Genomic DNA, 15,151 nt, shown 5'->3' with positions numbered 1-15,151 from the left:
CAACTAAATTTCAGCTGATTTTTATTTTTTTTTGTCAATAAAATTCAGTTGGATTGTACGCTCGAAAAATCAAGCTTGTCAGATATCTCTAAATACTGAATGATTCAACTTTTTTACTTTGTTCAATATATATTTGTTATATATTGGAAAAAAAAAAGCGCGATATTAACAAGAGCGAAAGGCAACAAAGGTTAAAGAGGGGATATTTCGCTCCTCCTAATTTAATCTACAGGGATTAAATTGCATTTGTCGATATAACAGAGGGACTTCCAGCATACTTTAACCTTCTTCATCTCAATCTCTTAAAGTCATATTTCTTTCTATTTTCATCATCCTTTCTTTCGGTTTGGCCTTTGAATCCCAGACTCAAACTTCTCTGCAATGGGCAGCAAAAACAAGGATGTAATTCGACTAGAGCGTGAAGCCGTCATTCCCATTCTCAAGCCCAAGCTCATCATGACTTTGGCCAACCTTATTGGTATGCTTCCCATTTCTCCACTTCCTCTCTTTACATGAGTCTTTACTGTTTTCATGTGTTGCAGAACATAGTTCTGATCGGGCTGAGTTTCTAAAGTTCTGCAAGAGAGTTGAGTACACAATACGATCTTGGTATCTTCTTCAGTTTGAAGATTTAATGGTATTGCTAACATATTCCTTCAACCATTTTCGTTCTTGTTTCTTTCCTTTTGTTCTAATTTTAGTTTCAATTCATGTTCACAGCAATTATACTCCCTCTTTGACCCTGTAAATGGGGCTCGGAAATTGCAGCAGCAAAATTTATCTTCTGAAGAAGTAGATGTACTTGAACAGAATTTCTTGACATATTTATTTCAGGTATTCTTCTTCTCCTTCTTCTTCTTGTTGTTTCTTCCAAAACCCGAAATTGGAACAGGAATACACAATGCTGTCACTGAAATATATATTAAGTCTGTATAACAACAAGCTGATGACTTGAATTTCGTTTATGTTTAGTGTGTCTCTGATGTTTTCCCTAACATGACTAAACTTGAATCCGACAACTGCTACTCTTTTTTACTACAAATTTCGCATTACATTGTAATTTGAAATTCCCTTTGGTGTCACAGGTGATGGAGAAGAGTAATTTTAAGATAGCTACAGATGAGGAGATTGATGTTGCACATGCAGGGCAATATCTTCTTAATCTTCCCATAACAGTTGATGAATCTAAGGTCATCTGCAACTTAGTGTGTTTTGTATATTATCATGGCCGTTTGTTAAGTCTTTATTTGAATATATAGTGTGTGTTTTTGTTCTGTGTTATTAATTGTCTCTTCTTCTTTTCTTTTTTTTTATCTTGACCTTTTGTTTTCACTGAATGCAGATTGACAAGACACTTTTGAAGAGATATTTTTCAGAGCACCCCCAACCAAACCTCCCAGATTTTGCTGATAAGGTTGTGGTTACAATTTAGCATGGAAGTTGCATCATTGTTTATGTTGTTTCAGATAGCCACTAGTAGGATGAAGGTTCTCTTTTCTTGAGTTCAACATGCAACAAAATCAATAATGATGAAACCGAAAGGATTTTGATTTTGAACTTATTTCCTTTATTGTGCCTTTAGTTTGCACTAGTTTGTTTTTTCTCTTAGTATTTTTCATGTGGTGTTTGCTATGTATTTGTATGATTAGATGGACCAGAGTCCAGAGATTTGCTTTGGTTAATGGCACGATATTATGCTTGAGACCCGTGTAAGATGATTTTCACAATTATTTTGTACACGCCATCCAATTACTATAAAGATATAATATATTCATAAAATATATTACAAAGTCAGAGCCATTTCAATACCATACCATCAAAGAAACTTTGCAGATGTTTACTTGTACATATTTGATTCAGATGTATTAGTTGATCTCTCTCTGAACCTAAGCATAATTCTTTTTGTGTTTAGTACATCATCTTCAGACGTGGGATAGGAATTGATCGTACAACTGATTACTTTTTCATGGAGAAGGTAGACATGATTATTGCACGTCTTTGGGCCTTTCTCTTAAGACTAACCCGGTGAGTATGTTTAGGGAAATCATTGCCTTTTATGAGTTGTTATGGTATATTATTGGTTAAAGCACTTTTAGATGCAGCTGCTCAGATGTAATTTGAAATTAAACCTACGGAATGTAATTTAACAAACTTTTTGCCAACTCGAAATATCTTGGAATTAGTATGATTGGCGGGTTGAGCTAATGTTTGACCAATCTGCGGTCTTCACTTATTAAGAGTCTTAAATAGTTAATTTACTGCGCAAAATATAGAGTTGAACGTGAGATGCTTTTAGTATTCTATCTTCTCGTCCTTACAAACTTGATTATTTTTTACATTTTCTTTCTCTGTCCTTTTAATGCGTTCCAGATGTATGATCCTTGCAGATTGGAAAAGCTTTTGAGCAGAAGATCAAGAGGACGAAATAAGAAAGAGCCAAAGAAGGATGATGAAATTAACCCTGAAACGGACAGTGAGGATTTGTATGTTGAACGGATCCGTCTTGAGAATATGGACCTAAGGTTGTGAAGTACCATCTTCTTATGCTGTTGTTTTGGAGGACAGTATTTATTCATGAACATATATACTATATATCATATGGTGGCTTTCTAAGCAACTTGAAATATGCTTTCCTTGCCATCATCATTTAATTTTGAATTAGTCCAGAAAATTTTCAAATTTCATGCAACTACTTCTTGATCTTTAAGTTTTAGCACTAATATTTGTGTATTTCTTTCCTCTTCAATTTCTGGTGGTGTCGTTACTCAATAACTTGCTTATTCTGTATTAAGCAGCATCAAGAACTTGGTGGGCAAGACTACGATCCAAGAGCCTACTTTTGATAGGATAATTGTTGTTTACAGGTACTGCTTGTTGCATCTTAGCATGCAAGTTTCCAGTTGAGATTAATTAGAAATTGTCAATGGTGTCTTTCTTACTTAATTGATGTGGATATAATAGACAGCCAGATTGTTGGTCTATTTTATTTCGAGGTTGAACATATAGATTGCTGGGAGATTATTCTGAAAGTACCTTAGATTCTTAATCTCTTGGTCTTGAGAGAATGATCTTTGTTTAGAAAGAAAAAAGAAAGGAAAAGGGCACCATGACAGAAATTTTATTTTCTTTAGGAAAAAAGGCTAAACTACCCTTTGATCTAGTGTCTTTCTAAATTAGTTTAATAAATATCGTGAAGAGCAATTCATAGAAATCTAAGAAGTGAGGTGAACTTCCAGGAAAGCAAGTGCCAAACCAAATATGGATCGAGGGATATATGTAAAACATTTCAAAAATATTCCAATGGCAGATCTGGAGATAGTCCTTGTAAGTCTCTCTTAGCTTTTGCTCAAAGCTTTTATACAGCATGTGATCATGCGTATGATATTCTTTTTGTTTCCTTTTAACAGCCTGAAAAGAAAAGTCCTGGATTAACTCCTATGGACTGGGTCACATTCCTTGCCTCTGCTGTTGTGGGGCTGGTCAGTTAAGCAATGATGTTTCTCTGTCAACTGTTCTTATCTTTCCACCATTGTTTCTTCTCCGCCTGGTATTCATATTGATTGAATGCACTATTACTGTGTCTTTATTCACAGGTTACTTTGTTTAGTTCTCTTCAAATGCCTGAAGCTGATCTCTGGGTCATTTTTGCCATTTTGTCAGCTGTGATTGGTTACTGTGCCAAGATATATTTCTCGTATGTTTTCCTCCATCTTTGGTTAATACATGTAATATGTCTTATCATCTTTGCTATATTAATGCATGTGGAAGCCCCATTATTGTGGGACTTGATCTTGATGGATCCATTCAGAAATATAAGTCGGTAAAGGGATGTCTTCTTAATTATGTGTTGTTCCTCATGCCTCTGGTTGGTTGTCTAGGCTGATATACTTAATTACTCAGTGTCTCGGTTGCTTTATGTGTTTCAAATTGTTTGACCAATTAATGGTGATATTATTTTCATATTGCCATTTAGGTTTCAAGCAAACATGGCTACATATCAGAATTTAATAACACAGTCCATGTATGACAAACAACTCGATAGTGGAAGGGGTACTTTACTTCACTTGTGTGATGATGTGATTCAACAGGAAGTAAGTTGCATTTTTTTTGGGTTCCTTTCTCCCTTTATCCGTCTTGTGTCAGAAATTTTAGTACATTTTCCTGCTGAAAGCAAAGAAAATATAGTATCTATTTCTCTGTTGTGTAGGACATATAAGACAGGATGTTGAACTTAGCGTCTTTCAAATGAGCTTACTTTTTGTTTATTTTCATTTTTGTTCCACTTCCTTTATTCTGAACAACACCCTTGTCTGCAGGTGAAAGAGGTAATCATCTCGTTCTTTATACTAATGGAGCAAGGTAAAGCCACCATGGAGGTACACATAATTGGTTTTTCTTCATTTCTTGTTTTATAGATATTCTTCAATTTGACAAGTTTTTTATTCAGGTCCCCTTTTTGAGTCCATAACCTTTTAATAATTCAATATAGGATTTGGATCTAAGGTGTGAGGAACTAATAAAAGAGGAGTTTGAGGAGAGCTGTAACTTTGATGTGGATGATGCAGTTGACAAGCTAGAGAAGTTGAAAATTGTTTCTCGGGTCCTTATATTCCACCTCTACAAACTTTAATTAGATTCACATTTGTTAAATATAATCATTTGTTGGGTTCAAGTTAATGAATAGATTTCTTGTGGGTGAATTGGTGTGCATGTTTTTGAATTCAGGATTCTATTGGACGATATTATTGTGTTGGACTGAAACGTGCAAATGAGATTATTGGTGTAACCACTGAGGAACACGTGTTTAAGGCAAGACAGGGTTCTAGTTCAGCTTAATGCTGCTGCCTTGGTAAGTTAGGACACTTTCATCCACACATTATTTCATGTGCTTTGATATTATGAAATTTATTTTACAATTAACAGAGGACTAATTCAAGATCAAATGAGAAATGGCATGATAAGGACATAGTATTAAATATCTAGGAGTAGGAGGTGGAAAATGTTGAGTACAATAACAACAGTGAGTGTGAATTTAGAGTTTACCACCTGTGCTGTGCTGTTATGGTTTAAAGTTTAGTCATGGATTATGATGTTTTCTTCTATACTAACATAGTAATTGAATTTGAAGTCAGGGTGGTGAGTGAAGCATATACATGTATGAATCTGAGTCAGGTGTGTCACGTGCCACTGAAGTTGTTGGAACCCTAAAATCCTTCATATCACATGACACGGGGAATGGGATGTGGGAAGACGTGATCTGACAAGCAGCTATGCAATTTGTACGGATTGCTGAAAAAAGTACACACACAAACACACATTTTAATATATATCTCTCAATTTGAGGGTTTCATTTTTTTTATCAGCACTCTATATAATGATGTGCACTATATTTTGGTGTATGTGGCATGTAGCTTTGTGAAAATTGCTAATTCGTTATATTATGCTTTGAGATTTTGTTTAGAAACAGGAGAAAGATTTTGTTATATCACACAACATACTCTGTTACTCCTTTCCATCTAACTCAAAATCATGAAATTTGTTGTCCTTCATTTTGCTACTTTCATCTTATGGATTGGGCACTGCCCTTTAAAAGCTGAGTTTATATAAACCTTTTGGACATTGAAAAGATTCAGCCAAACCATAGTTCCACTTCTTCAATTGAATAAATAGACTGCATTGCAGTCTGCAATGGCATGGCATGCCATCATAATTACGAAATAGAGCTCTCTACTTTCCTTGCCTCTTTAATTTGCCCTCTGAGTGACAAGTGGCACTCGTAAGCTTTTTTTCTTTTCTTTTTTTTTTCCGGAAAGAGCTTTCTCAACTGAAGTTTCAAAGGATGCTCAACTGGGAAGTGAAGGTGGGACGATGTGGCCAAGTTGAGTGTTCTTCAAAACTTGAGGCATTATTCAAACATAACCAAATAATTCTGTTGAAACAGTGCACTGATTTCATCTTTTATGGGTTATGGAAACGCAGAGGAACTAAAATGGGCAAACAACAGTGGGTGATGTTGAGAACAGTAACAAGGAATGCATTTAGTTTATGCTAACAAACAATTGCCACCTTCTTACTTACAGTGAATAATGAATCATAATGACAGACAGATAGTCAAATATAATTATTCATCTACCACTTGTTGAAAACAAATTTCATTTTCGTGCATTTGTTCATTTTAATATTTTGAGGTTACTTATCTCATTTTTTTAATACTTTAAATTGTGATTTTATACATATATAGCAACCACAACTCAATTTTAAGTTTGATTAAGTTGGTTGGTGGGTTATAGGTTAATGAAATATATAATCAAATCAATAAATTTAATCAACTTATAGAAAATATGTATTATTTTACTTTCTTAAATATATTTATAATATATAATAAATATTAACTATCTACCTATCTATATTTGAACTTAAACTGAACAACTTAAATAAATAAAACGAAAGTGAATGTTGCATTTATGGCTTAAGAATGTTAAAGTTCCTGTCTTGAAATTTAAAATTTAATCCTTATCCTTTAATTATAAGACATTGACTCCATGTTTTTTTATTTAAAATTTTTATCCCCGTCTAATTTTGCCGTTAAAATTAGAGATGTCAAATATAAAATATCTCAATTTGGTCATTATCTTTTAAAACTACTTAAATTTTAAAAAAATTTAATTCTTTTTCAAATTTTAAATAAAAACATAAAAATAATAATAATAATAAATAAATAAACAATTAAAAAACTCTTTAGAATTCAAAAAAAAAAGGATTTTAAAAATATAAACAAATCTAAAATTCAATATTATCTAAGTTGGACTAGATTAACCAGTTAGATCGAGAACATGTTGAGGCATTGGTCCTACAAGAGGTAAAAACCGGTTGACCTGTGAATTAATACAAGCTGGTTGAACCGAGTTAAAATATTGATTGAACCAATTTTGAATTGGTTTGACTAATTGGTTCCCAAAATGACCGATTCAAATCAAATAAATTACTAAAAATATAAAAATATAAAAATATTAAAAAAATATAAAAATCGGTTCAATTGTCACTTCAACTGATTTTTTATCTCGATTCAATCAATCTGTATCAGTTCGCGAGTTAATCAATTTTTTACCTCTCATTGGGTCAATACCCTAGCGGGTTCTTGATCCAATCGGTCCTGCCTGGTTTAGATGATATTGAATTTTAGAATTTTTTTGTATTTTCAAAATATTTTTTTAGTACTTTTTAATTTTTTATTTTGAAAGATTTTTATTTTAAAAAATTATAATTTTAAAATTTTGTATGGTTTTTTTGTTTAAAATAAGAACAAAAACTAATATTTAAAAAAATAAATACTTTTAAAGGATACAAGACCAAATTGATAAAAAGAAGTTAAAAATTTTAAAAATCGATAGACCCACTAACTGGCACGAATTAACCGAATTGGGCTAAAAAATTAATTGAACTAGCAATTGAATCAATTTTTATAATTTATAATTTTTAATATTTTTTTATTTTTTAAAAATAATTTATTTTCTTTAAACCAGTTAGACCGATCGTTTTAGGAATCAATTAGTCAAACTAGTTCGAAATTGGTTCAACTACCAGTTCAACCAATTTTTTAGATCAGTTCAATTAGGTTGTATCACTTGTGAGTCAACCTGTTTTTTACCTCTCACTAAACTGATACCCCAACCTGTTCTCAGTTCGATTGGTTGGCCAGTCTAGTTTAGATAATATTGAATTTTAGATTTTTTATATTGTTAAAATATATATTTTAAAATTTAAAGAGCTTTACTTTTCTCATAATTTTTATCTTTAAAAAAATATATTTTATGTTTTTATTTAAAATATGAAAAATAAATTTAAAATTTTTATATACTTTTAAAGGGTAAAGACCAAATTGAAAAATTGTAAATATTAAGGTTTAAAAGTTGTTTTACCTTTGACACTATTAACTTTAACAACAAAATTAAATGGAGGGACCGAGATTTTTAAATTAAAAAGTATCGAGACTTAATATCTAAAAATTAAAGTGTAGGGACTAAATTTTAAATTTCCAAAAGAGTTCATGAATCTTTGACATATTTAAACCTTATTTATTTTTACGTAATTTTTAATTTATTAAATAATAATTTTATAATATGAAAGAAGGGTAATTATTTGGTACATTGTCGGTGAAGTTTTAGACTCCACAAGTAAGATTAAGGGTTGACAAGTGTCATGTAAGGATATAGTAAAATATTTAAAACTATATTTAAAAAAAGGATACTTTATAATTTTAAAAACTAGTTGTGAAATAAAAAATATATATACAACCTAACAAATAATATATATATTACTAATTAAATGATGATTCCTTTAATTTATATTGAAAGTGAATAAGATATTTGAGACAATGAAATGAGGTTTTAAAAGTGATAAAATTAAAATTAAAATGTATAAAATTAAAATAATTAAAATTCTAAACTTGTTAAATAAAATAATTAATTAGTTGTCACTGCGAATGATAATTTGTTTTTGTACCATACTTTTATTTTCGTTTCCATTGTTTCTAAATTGAGTTTTTTTAAATTTAATTACCAGATAATAATATCTGAAAAAGTAGAAAAAATAATTAATAGCATGTAAAAATAGAATATATAATTAGTAAGTATGATATTATTTGCTTTAGTGGTACTTTAATCATGTATTAAATCCGTTTTTATTTTCAACCAAAAAATAGGGTAAATGATCAAAATAATCACTTTTATTTACCTCTTGTTACATTTTAGTCATTTATGCTTTAAGTTCTACGTTTTAGTCACTTATGTTATTGTATTGTAATATTTTAGTCACTGAACCGTTAATTGCCGTTAACAGTGTAACGGTAAGCTGACGTGACACGTTAAATCATCATTTTAAATAAAAATTTTAGGTTAAATTATACAATTGGTCCCTATATTATTTCATTTTGAGCAATTTAATTTCTTCTTTTATGTTTTTTAACTTTTTTTGTTTATTTTCCATTCTATTCTGTTTCTCCCTCCCTATATTTTCCTCCCTTTTTCATTTCTTTTAACATAGTTTTTCCTTGTTTTCCATTTGTTAAAATTAGTCCCTATACTTTTATTTTGGTATTGGGTATTTCCTGCACGTTCTGTTTAATCTTCCTGTTGATTAGTTTTTAATATGTTTTCAGCTTAGGGTGACAATTTTGTACTGATCTTCAATGAAAACCCAAAATAAAACTTATTTTTTTCTTAATTTTTTTTGCTTATTATAGACAATTGTGAATTGCGGTTTCTGATATTTTATAGTTATTGTTGAAGCTATACAAAGGATCCAAAAATAGATTATTGTAGTGATTTTATAGAATTGCTTGGACCTGATATTTCAATGAAGATTCACATGAATCTGGTTAACCCTTTTGATCTCATTAGGGTTAGCTTAGTTTCTTGTTACTGGCATCAATTTGGTAAGCAAATCAATGTCTTTGGTATAATTTAGCTTGGTGTTCTATTATAAATAGTAGAAGAATCGATATTGGTTATTTCAATAGGATCGATTTTATTCATCTTACAGTGATTGAAAACAATCTTTGGTTTACAAAGAGAGTAAGTAATCAAAGATATTCGGCTTTAACAAATAAAGAAATAAAAAGAAAAAATTAATTGTTCACCAAAATAAAAGTATAAGGACTAGTTTTAACAAATGAGAAACATAGAAAAACTACGTTAAAAGAAATGGAGAAAAGAGGAAAATAGAGGGAGAAGCAAAAGAGAACGGAAAATAAAGAAAAAGAAGAAGTTAAAAGAACATAAAAGAAAAGAATTAAATTGCTCAAAACGAAAAAATGTAAGGACCAATTGAATCATTTAACCTAAAATTTTCATTTGAAATGATGATTTAACGTGCCACTTCAGCTAACTGTTATACTGTTAACAACAATTAACGGCTCAGTGACTAAAATGTTACAACACGATAACATAAGTGGTTAAAACGTAACATTTCAAACATAAGTGACTAAAATGTAACCTGAAACAAACAAAAGTGACTATTTTAATAGTTTACCAAAAAATGATATTATTTGATACTTTAATTGTATAAGTAAGTATTATTAAAATAAAATAAAAGTATTAATAAATATTAATTATTAGACAAAACATTATATTAAAGAAGAATTAACAATTATGTAAGTAGGTATTAGTAGAATAAAAATAAAAGTATCAAACATCAAATAAAAATAATTAAGCATATCAAATAATAATGAATAATAATGAAAATAATATCTTTTTCGTTAAGAAATGCAAAATTTTAGCTTTAATCAAAACCATAATTAAGTGATTTATTACGCACTAATTAAATGGTAGTATGTGTAATTAATATAGGTCTAGATTTTAGTTACATGATAATATATATAAATTATCAATAAAATAGTTGTAATTGTAATTACAATTGTAATTATTTTTTATTTTATATTAATAATTTATTATCGAAAAGAAACATAAAACGACTTATTATTAATAATAAAACATAACAACCAAAACAAAGGACCAGAACCAAAACTAAGCAAACCGAAACCAAAGAAACCAAAAGTGTAAACAGAAAGACAAAACAAACCAAAACCGAAGGCCCAAACAAAATTAAAGGTCCAATAAAAGAACAAGCTAGAGTAAATGCCACCAACAATTTGCCCAATCAGAAGCTTTTGGCACCGCCCCAACTATTTGTAGTCATTTCACTTTGTTGACGGTTCCCATCCTGAAAGAAGCGTGTTAGACAAAACATTTTTATCAACAGTGTTCCTCACTCTCCCCCTTCTCCCTCGTCGCATCGGAGTACCTTAGTCTGGTTCTTGCTCCCTTTCCATGGTCATCTTCCACTCCACATAAGCAGGGACTCCCCCCCGCACATGGTAAACTATCTTGCCTCGCTTTAAAGTTTTCGTAGCTAAAATATGGGATAAGCCATTAGCCGATCTGGGTGTATATTTGAAATCGATGTGTTGATATCTATCTGCTAACATCTGAATATCTCGTATATGCACTCCAATCTGTGACTTATCTATTCCTTGGAATTGACATTTCTTTATAATTTCTAATGCATCGCCTTCCATTATTAACTCCGACCACCCCCTTTCCAAACCCGTTTGAGTTTTCCGGACACATGCGAAGGCTTCGGTAGAAAAAACATGAAGAGATCCCCTCGTGAATCTCCGAATAGGAGAGCAATACATGTCCCTCGACATTTTACACAACTATCCTCGATGCCGACTTAAAACGACGGCAGTCGTACACTCTATCGAAATTTTTATTGACTGACCCAGAAGGACCACTCCATTTCACCTCTGTTAATCCTTGTGTAACTCTCCTTTTATCTACTCCCTCTAGTTTAGTACAATAATGGGTAATGAATTGAGCAATATCCTAACCAATAATAAATTTTTGGATCATGAATTCTGGCATTTCTATCACTCTAGATGGCCTAAAGTACAACACAAACTACTCGCCTCTACTGATTCAAGCATACTCTAAATACCCAGGTGAGCCACTTAAAGAAATCCATTTCTGGTTTATTCACAAAAAAACGATAATCCCAATTCTAACCAGACTTCGGCCGATATATGACAGTCTTGAAATAAGTGGTCCAAATTCTTAGTGCCTCTTCCACATAGGGGACAAGTTACAATAAATACCAGTTTCTTAACTTGCATATTTACTAGAGTAGGTAAAAAGTTCCAAGAAATCCTCCATAGTGTAATTTTAATTCTAGAAGGGAGGTTTAGGCTCCAAATTTGTTTGTAGAAGTTCTTGTAGTTGGTCTGTAAAGCATAAGCATTAGGATTACAGGGCAAATTTTGTAATAGTTTATAGGCACTATGTGCCGAAAACTCCTCCGAGGGCTCACCATGCCATACAATCGGATCATCGTGAACTTCCATCGCTAAAGGAATATGAAAGATCCTAGCCGCGTCCACTTCCGGGAAGGTATTAACTACTAACTCCTTTTTCCATGTTCTAGTATCAACATTTATAAGATCTGCCACTTTCAAATTTTACATGCAAGGAATATAACAAGATAATCTATAGTTATTAGGCTTTAGGACCTAAGTGTCCTCATTAATTGAAATTTTTGTGCCCAAGCCTACCCTCCAACAAAGCCCTTTGCACAGAGCTCCCTTTGCGGCCCAAATTCTTTTCCACGTATAAGAAGGCATATTACCTAAACCCACATTAATGAAAACAGTATTAGGAAAATATTTACCTTTAAGAACACGACAATTAACGAATTCAGGGACTAAATGAGCCTCCGTCATTGTTTCACCAATAATGCAACATTAAAATTAGCTATACTTTGAAAACCCATATCCCCTTCTTCTTTCAACTGACACATATGCTTCCATTCACTCCAATGTATCCCCTTCCTTCTATACCATTTCTGTCACTAAAACTTAGCCATTGAACTTTCAATTTCCCCCAAAAATAATTTTGGTAGCAAAAAACATGCCATAGCGTATGATGTATGACCTGCAATACAGATTTAATAAATACTTCTTTCCCTCCCTGTGATAATAATCTTGTACTCCACCCTTTAATCCATATTTTAACTCGATCTCTAAGATTCTGGAACAATGCCTTCTTCCTCTTTTCTACCATATTAGGAAGCCCTAAATAATTTTCTAGGTTTAGGGAAAATCGTATTCCCAACATTCTCGAAACTCTTGCCCTATCCTTTTTCGACGTGTTCGTACTAAAAAAGACTGAGGATTTATTATCATTCACACATTGACTTGAGCAATACTCATATTCTTTTAGAATGTCTTTCAAAATTGTTGCACCTTTATCAGTCACCTCACCTAATAAAATACAATCATCAGTGAACAACAAATGTGATATTTGGGGCCCCTCCTATTAGCCTTAGCTCCTCTCAACAAACCCTTCCCATAGCCAATCTCATCAATGCCGAAAGCCCTTCACTAAAAATGAGGAAAATAAAAGGGCTAAGTGGATCACCTTGTTGAAAACCTCTCGTCGGTCGAAAAACTGTCCCACTACTCACATTAACATTTTCCAAGTATGAAACCGAAGATATACACTTCATTATAATATCCACCTACCCCTTGTCGAAACCCATTTGTAGCATCACTACCTTGAGAAAACCCCACTCCACCCTATCATGTGCTTTACACATATCCAACTTCAAAGCCATACAGCCTTTTTTACTCATTCGCTTTTGGCGATAAGTGTGCGAAATCTCATAACCAAGAAGCACATTGTCAGAAATTAGTCGCCCAGGAACAAATGCACTTTGGGCATTATTAATGCAATTTCTGATAAAACCTTGGAGATGATTTGCTAACATTTCTGCTATAGTTTTATAAATGATTGTGCATAAATTAAGAGGCTTGAAATTCGCAAGATCAGTAGGATTCATAATTTTAAGAAGTAGGATAATATTAGAGATATTTGCCGGTTCAAAATCTATACCGTCATTCAAGATACTTAAGTTGAACTTAGTAACATCGCTCCCAACAACGTGTCAGTACCTTTGGAAAAACATGGCCAGAAAACCATTTATTCTCTGCGCCTTTGACCGATATCCTTCACCAACTCATATATCTCATTATCTTTGTATTTGGCCATTAGAATCGTATTAATTTCTGAAGAAATACTCGCTTCTATTACAAACAAAATGTGAGAAGGATCACCAATCCCATCCGATGAGAATAAAGTTTGAAAATATCTAGTTGTAATTCCCCTAATCTCCTCTTCATTGTAGACCTCCTTGCCATCCTCACGCTCCAACCTATTAATTGTATTTATGTGCCTGCGAGTAGAAGCAAATTTATGAAAGAAAGTTGTATTTTTGTCCCTCAAACATAACTAGTTAGCACGAGACCTCTATTCCCAATAAGCTTCGTCTTTATCCATCTTCAAGTTAAGTTGAACTGTAGTATCTATGAAATCGGCCAAAATGTCATCGTCCCTGTCCAGCTCCATCATACTATCAAACTTCCTTATAAGATCCCATTTCATACCATCCCGACTATCCTTAATACCTTTTGCCTATACCTTCAAACCGTTTCGCAATCTATCAAGTTTTTCAAAAATCGATCCAAAGGAAGACTCCTATATCCTTTTAATTTCCCCTTTTAACGATTCTTCTATCGTGCACCATGTTTCAAACCAAAATCTCGATTCACCTAACAGAGCCCTTCTATGACCTGTATTCAAAAGTAATGGACAATGGTTCAAGAAGGAATGAGGAAGATGAATGATTCGACCATTTGGAAATAGAAACAACCATTTGCCATTTGCAACCCCTCTATCTAATCCCTCCCTAATGTTTGTCTCCGGTAGATTCCCCCTTTCCCATGTAAATTATGGCCCTGAATATCCTAAATCCATTAACTGACACTCTCCAAGAACATCTCGAAAGAACTCCATTCTCCTCTCCTCTCTTGGCATGCCTTTAACCTTTTCAAAAGAGTACATGATTTCATTGAAGTCGTCACACACAAACCAATAAAAGTTTTGATTTTTCTTAAATCTCCGAAGTAAGTGCCAGGAACCATTTTTGTCACTAGCAAAGGGTGATCCATAAAACCCAGTGAATCTTCATTCTTTTTCCTCACTATCTACCTTTACCAACACATCTATATGATTCTGAAAAAAGCTTCTTAGATTGACTACAATATCACCTTTCCACGCCAAGCAAAGCCCACCTCTGGAACCTTCTACCTCAACTTCAATCCCACACATAAAGCCACACCTCCTCTTTATCTTTTCCATACGCTTATGATCAACTTTTGTCTCTATTAAGAAAACCATCTGGGGATTATATTGCTTTAGCACATATCAAAGACTTTAAGGACCCGTAGGCTCCCCAGACCATGGACGTTCCAACATATGATTTTCATTGCACCCGGTCGGTTTGCCTTTTGACAGCTACCGATCTTTTTTTAGTAGGAGCTAAAATGTACTTCGGAGTAACCATCACCAAATCATTAGAACTGAGGCTATCGAGGTCCTAAATTTCAAGTATTTTCTTTTTATTATCCTCCTTATGCAAAATTGACAAATCAAACTCATTGTCCCCCAACAAATCAAATGTCCTTTTCCCTATTACGCTTTCAACTTTGGATTTGTCATAACATCGATTCCCATTCCCTTTCATTTACTCTTCTTGGGCT

At 32.5% G+C, this 15,151-nt stretch overlaps 1 protein-coding gene across 2 annotated transcripts; it reads left to right on the top strand.

Annotated features, from left to right (window-relative positions):
- The first annotated feature begins 321 nt into the window (after nt 1–321).
- On the top strand, nt 322–5,527 carry LOC105798407 (uncharacterized). 2 transcript variants are annotated; one of them, XM_012628459.2, is made up of 16 exons: nt 322–478; nt 543–637; nt 721–834; nt 1,086–1,190; nt 1,343–1,414; nt 1,913–2,025; nt 2,388–2,522; nt 2,796–2,864; nt 3,237–3,324; nt 3,408–3,479; nt 3,594–3,694; nt 3,974–4,091; nt 4,317–4,376; nt 4,490–4,600; nt 4,726–4,849; nt 5,133–5,527. In XM_012628459.2, exons 1-15 carry the CDS (start codon nt 382–384, stop codon nt 4,834–4,836), a joined length of 1,461 nt encoding a protein of 486 aa, XP_012483913.1. In that variant the 5' UTR covers nt 322–381; the 3' UTR covers nt 4,837–4,849; nt 5,133–5,527. The 2 variants fall into 2 exon arrangements, with proteins under 2 accessions (XP_012483913.1, XP_012483912.1); XM_012628458.2 differs by having other exon boundaries at nt 5,129–5,527.
- Nucleotides 5,528–15,151: the final 9,624 nt, after the last annotated feature.

The sequence above is a fragment of the Gossypium raimondii genome, chromosome 9 (genome assembly GCF_025698545.1).
Source record: "Gossypium raimondii isolate GPD5lz chromosome 9, ASM2569854v1, whole genome shotgun sequence".
Lineage (NCBI taxonomy): Eukaryota > Viridiplantae > Streptophyta > Magnoliopsida > Malvales > Malvaceae > Gossypium > Gossypium raimondii.
The sequence above is the reverse complement of the archived record's forward strand: the minus strand, read 5'-3'. Positions and strand labels throughout refer to the sequence as shown.

What these genes read in the sequence shown, in the direction of transcription:
- LOC105798407 (XM_012628459.2), top strand. Translation starts at nt 382, where the DNA reads ATGGGCAGCAAAAACAAGGATGTAATTCGACTAGAGCGTGAAGCCGTC. An exon ending in CCTCTGCTGTTGTGGGGCTG is followed by an intron (nt 3,480 to 3,593) that starts GTCAGTTAAGCA and finishes CTTTATTCACAG; the next exon opens with GTTACTTTGTTTAGTTCTCT. An exon ending in AAGGTAAAGCCACCATGGAG is followed by an intron (nt 4,377 to 4,489) that starts GTACACATAATT and finishes AATTCAATATAG; the next exon opens with GATTTGGATCTAAGGTGTGA.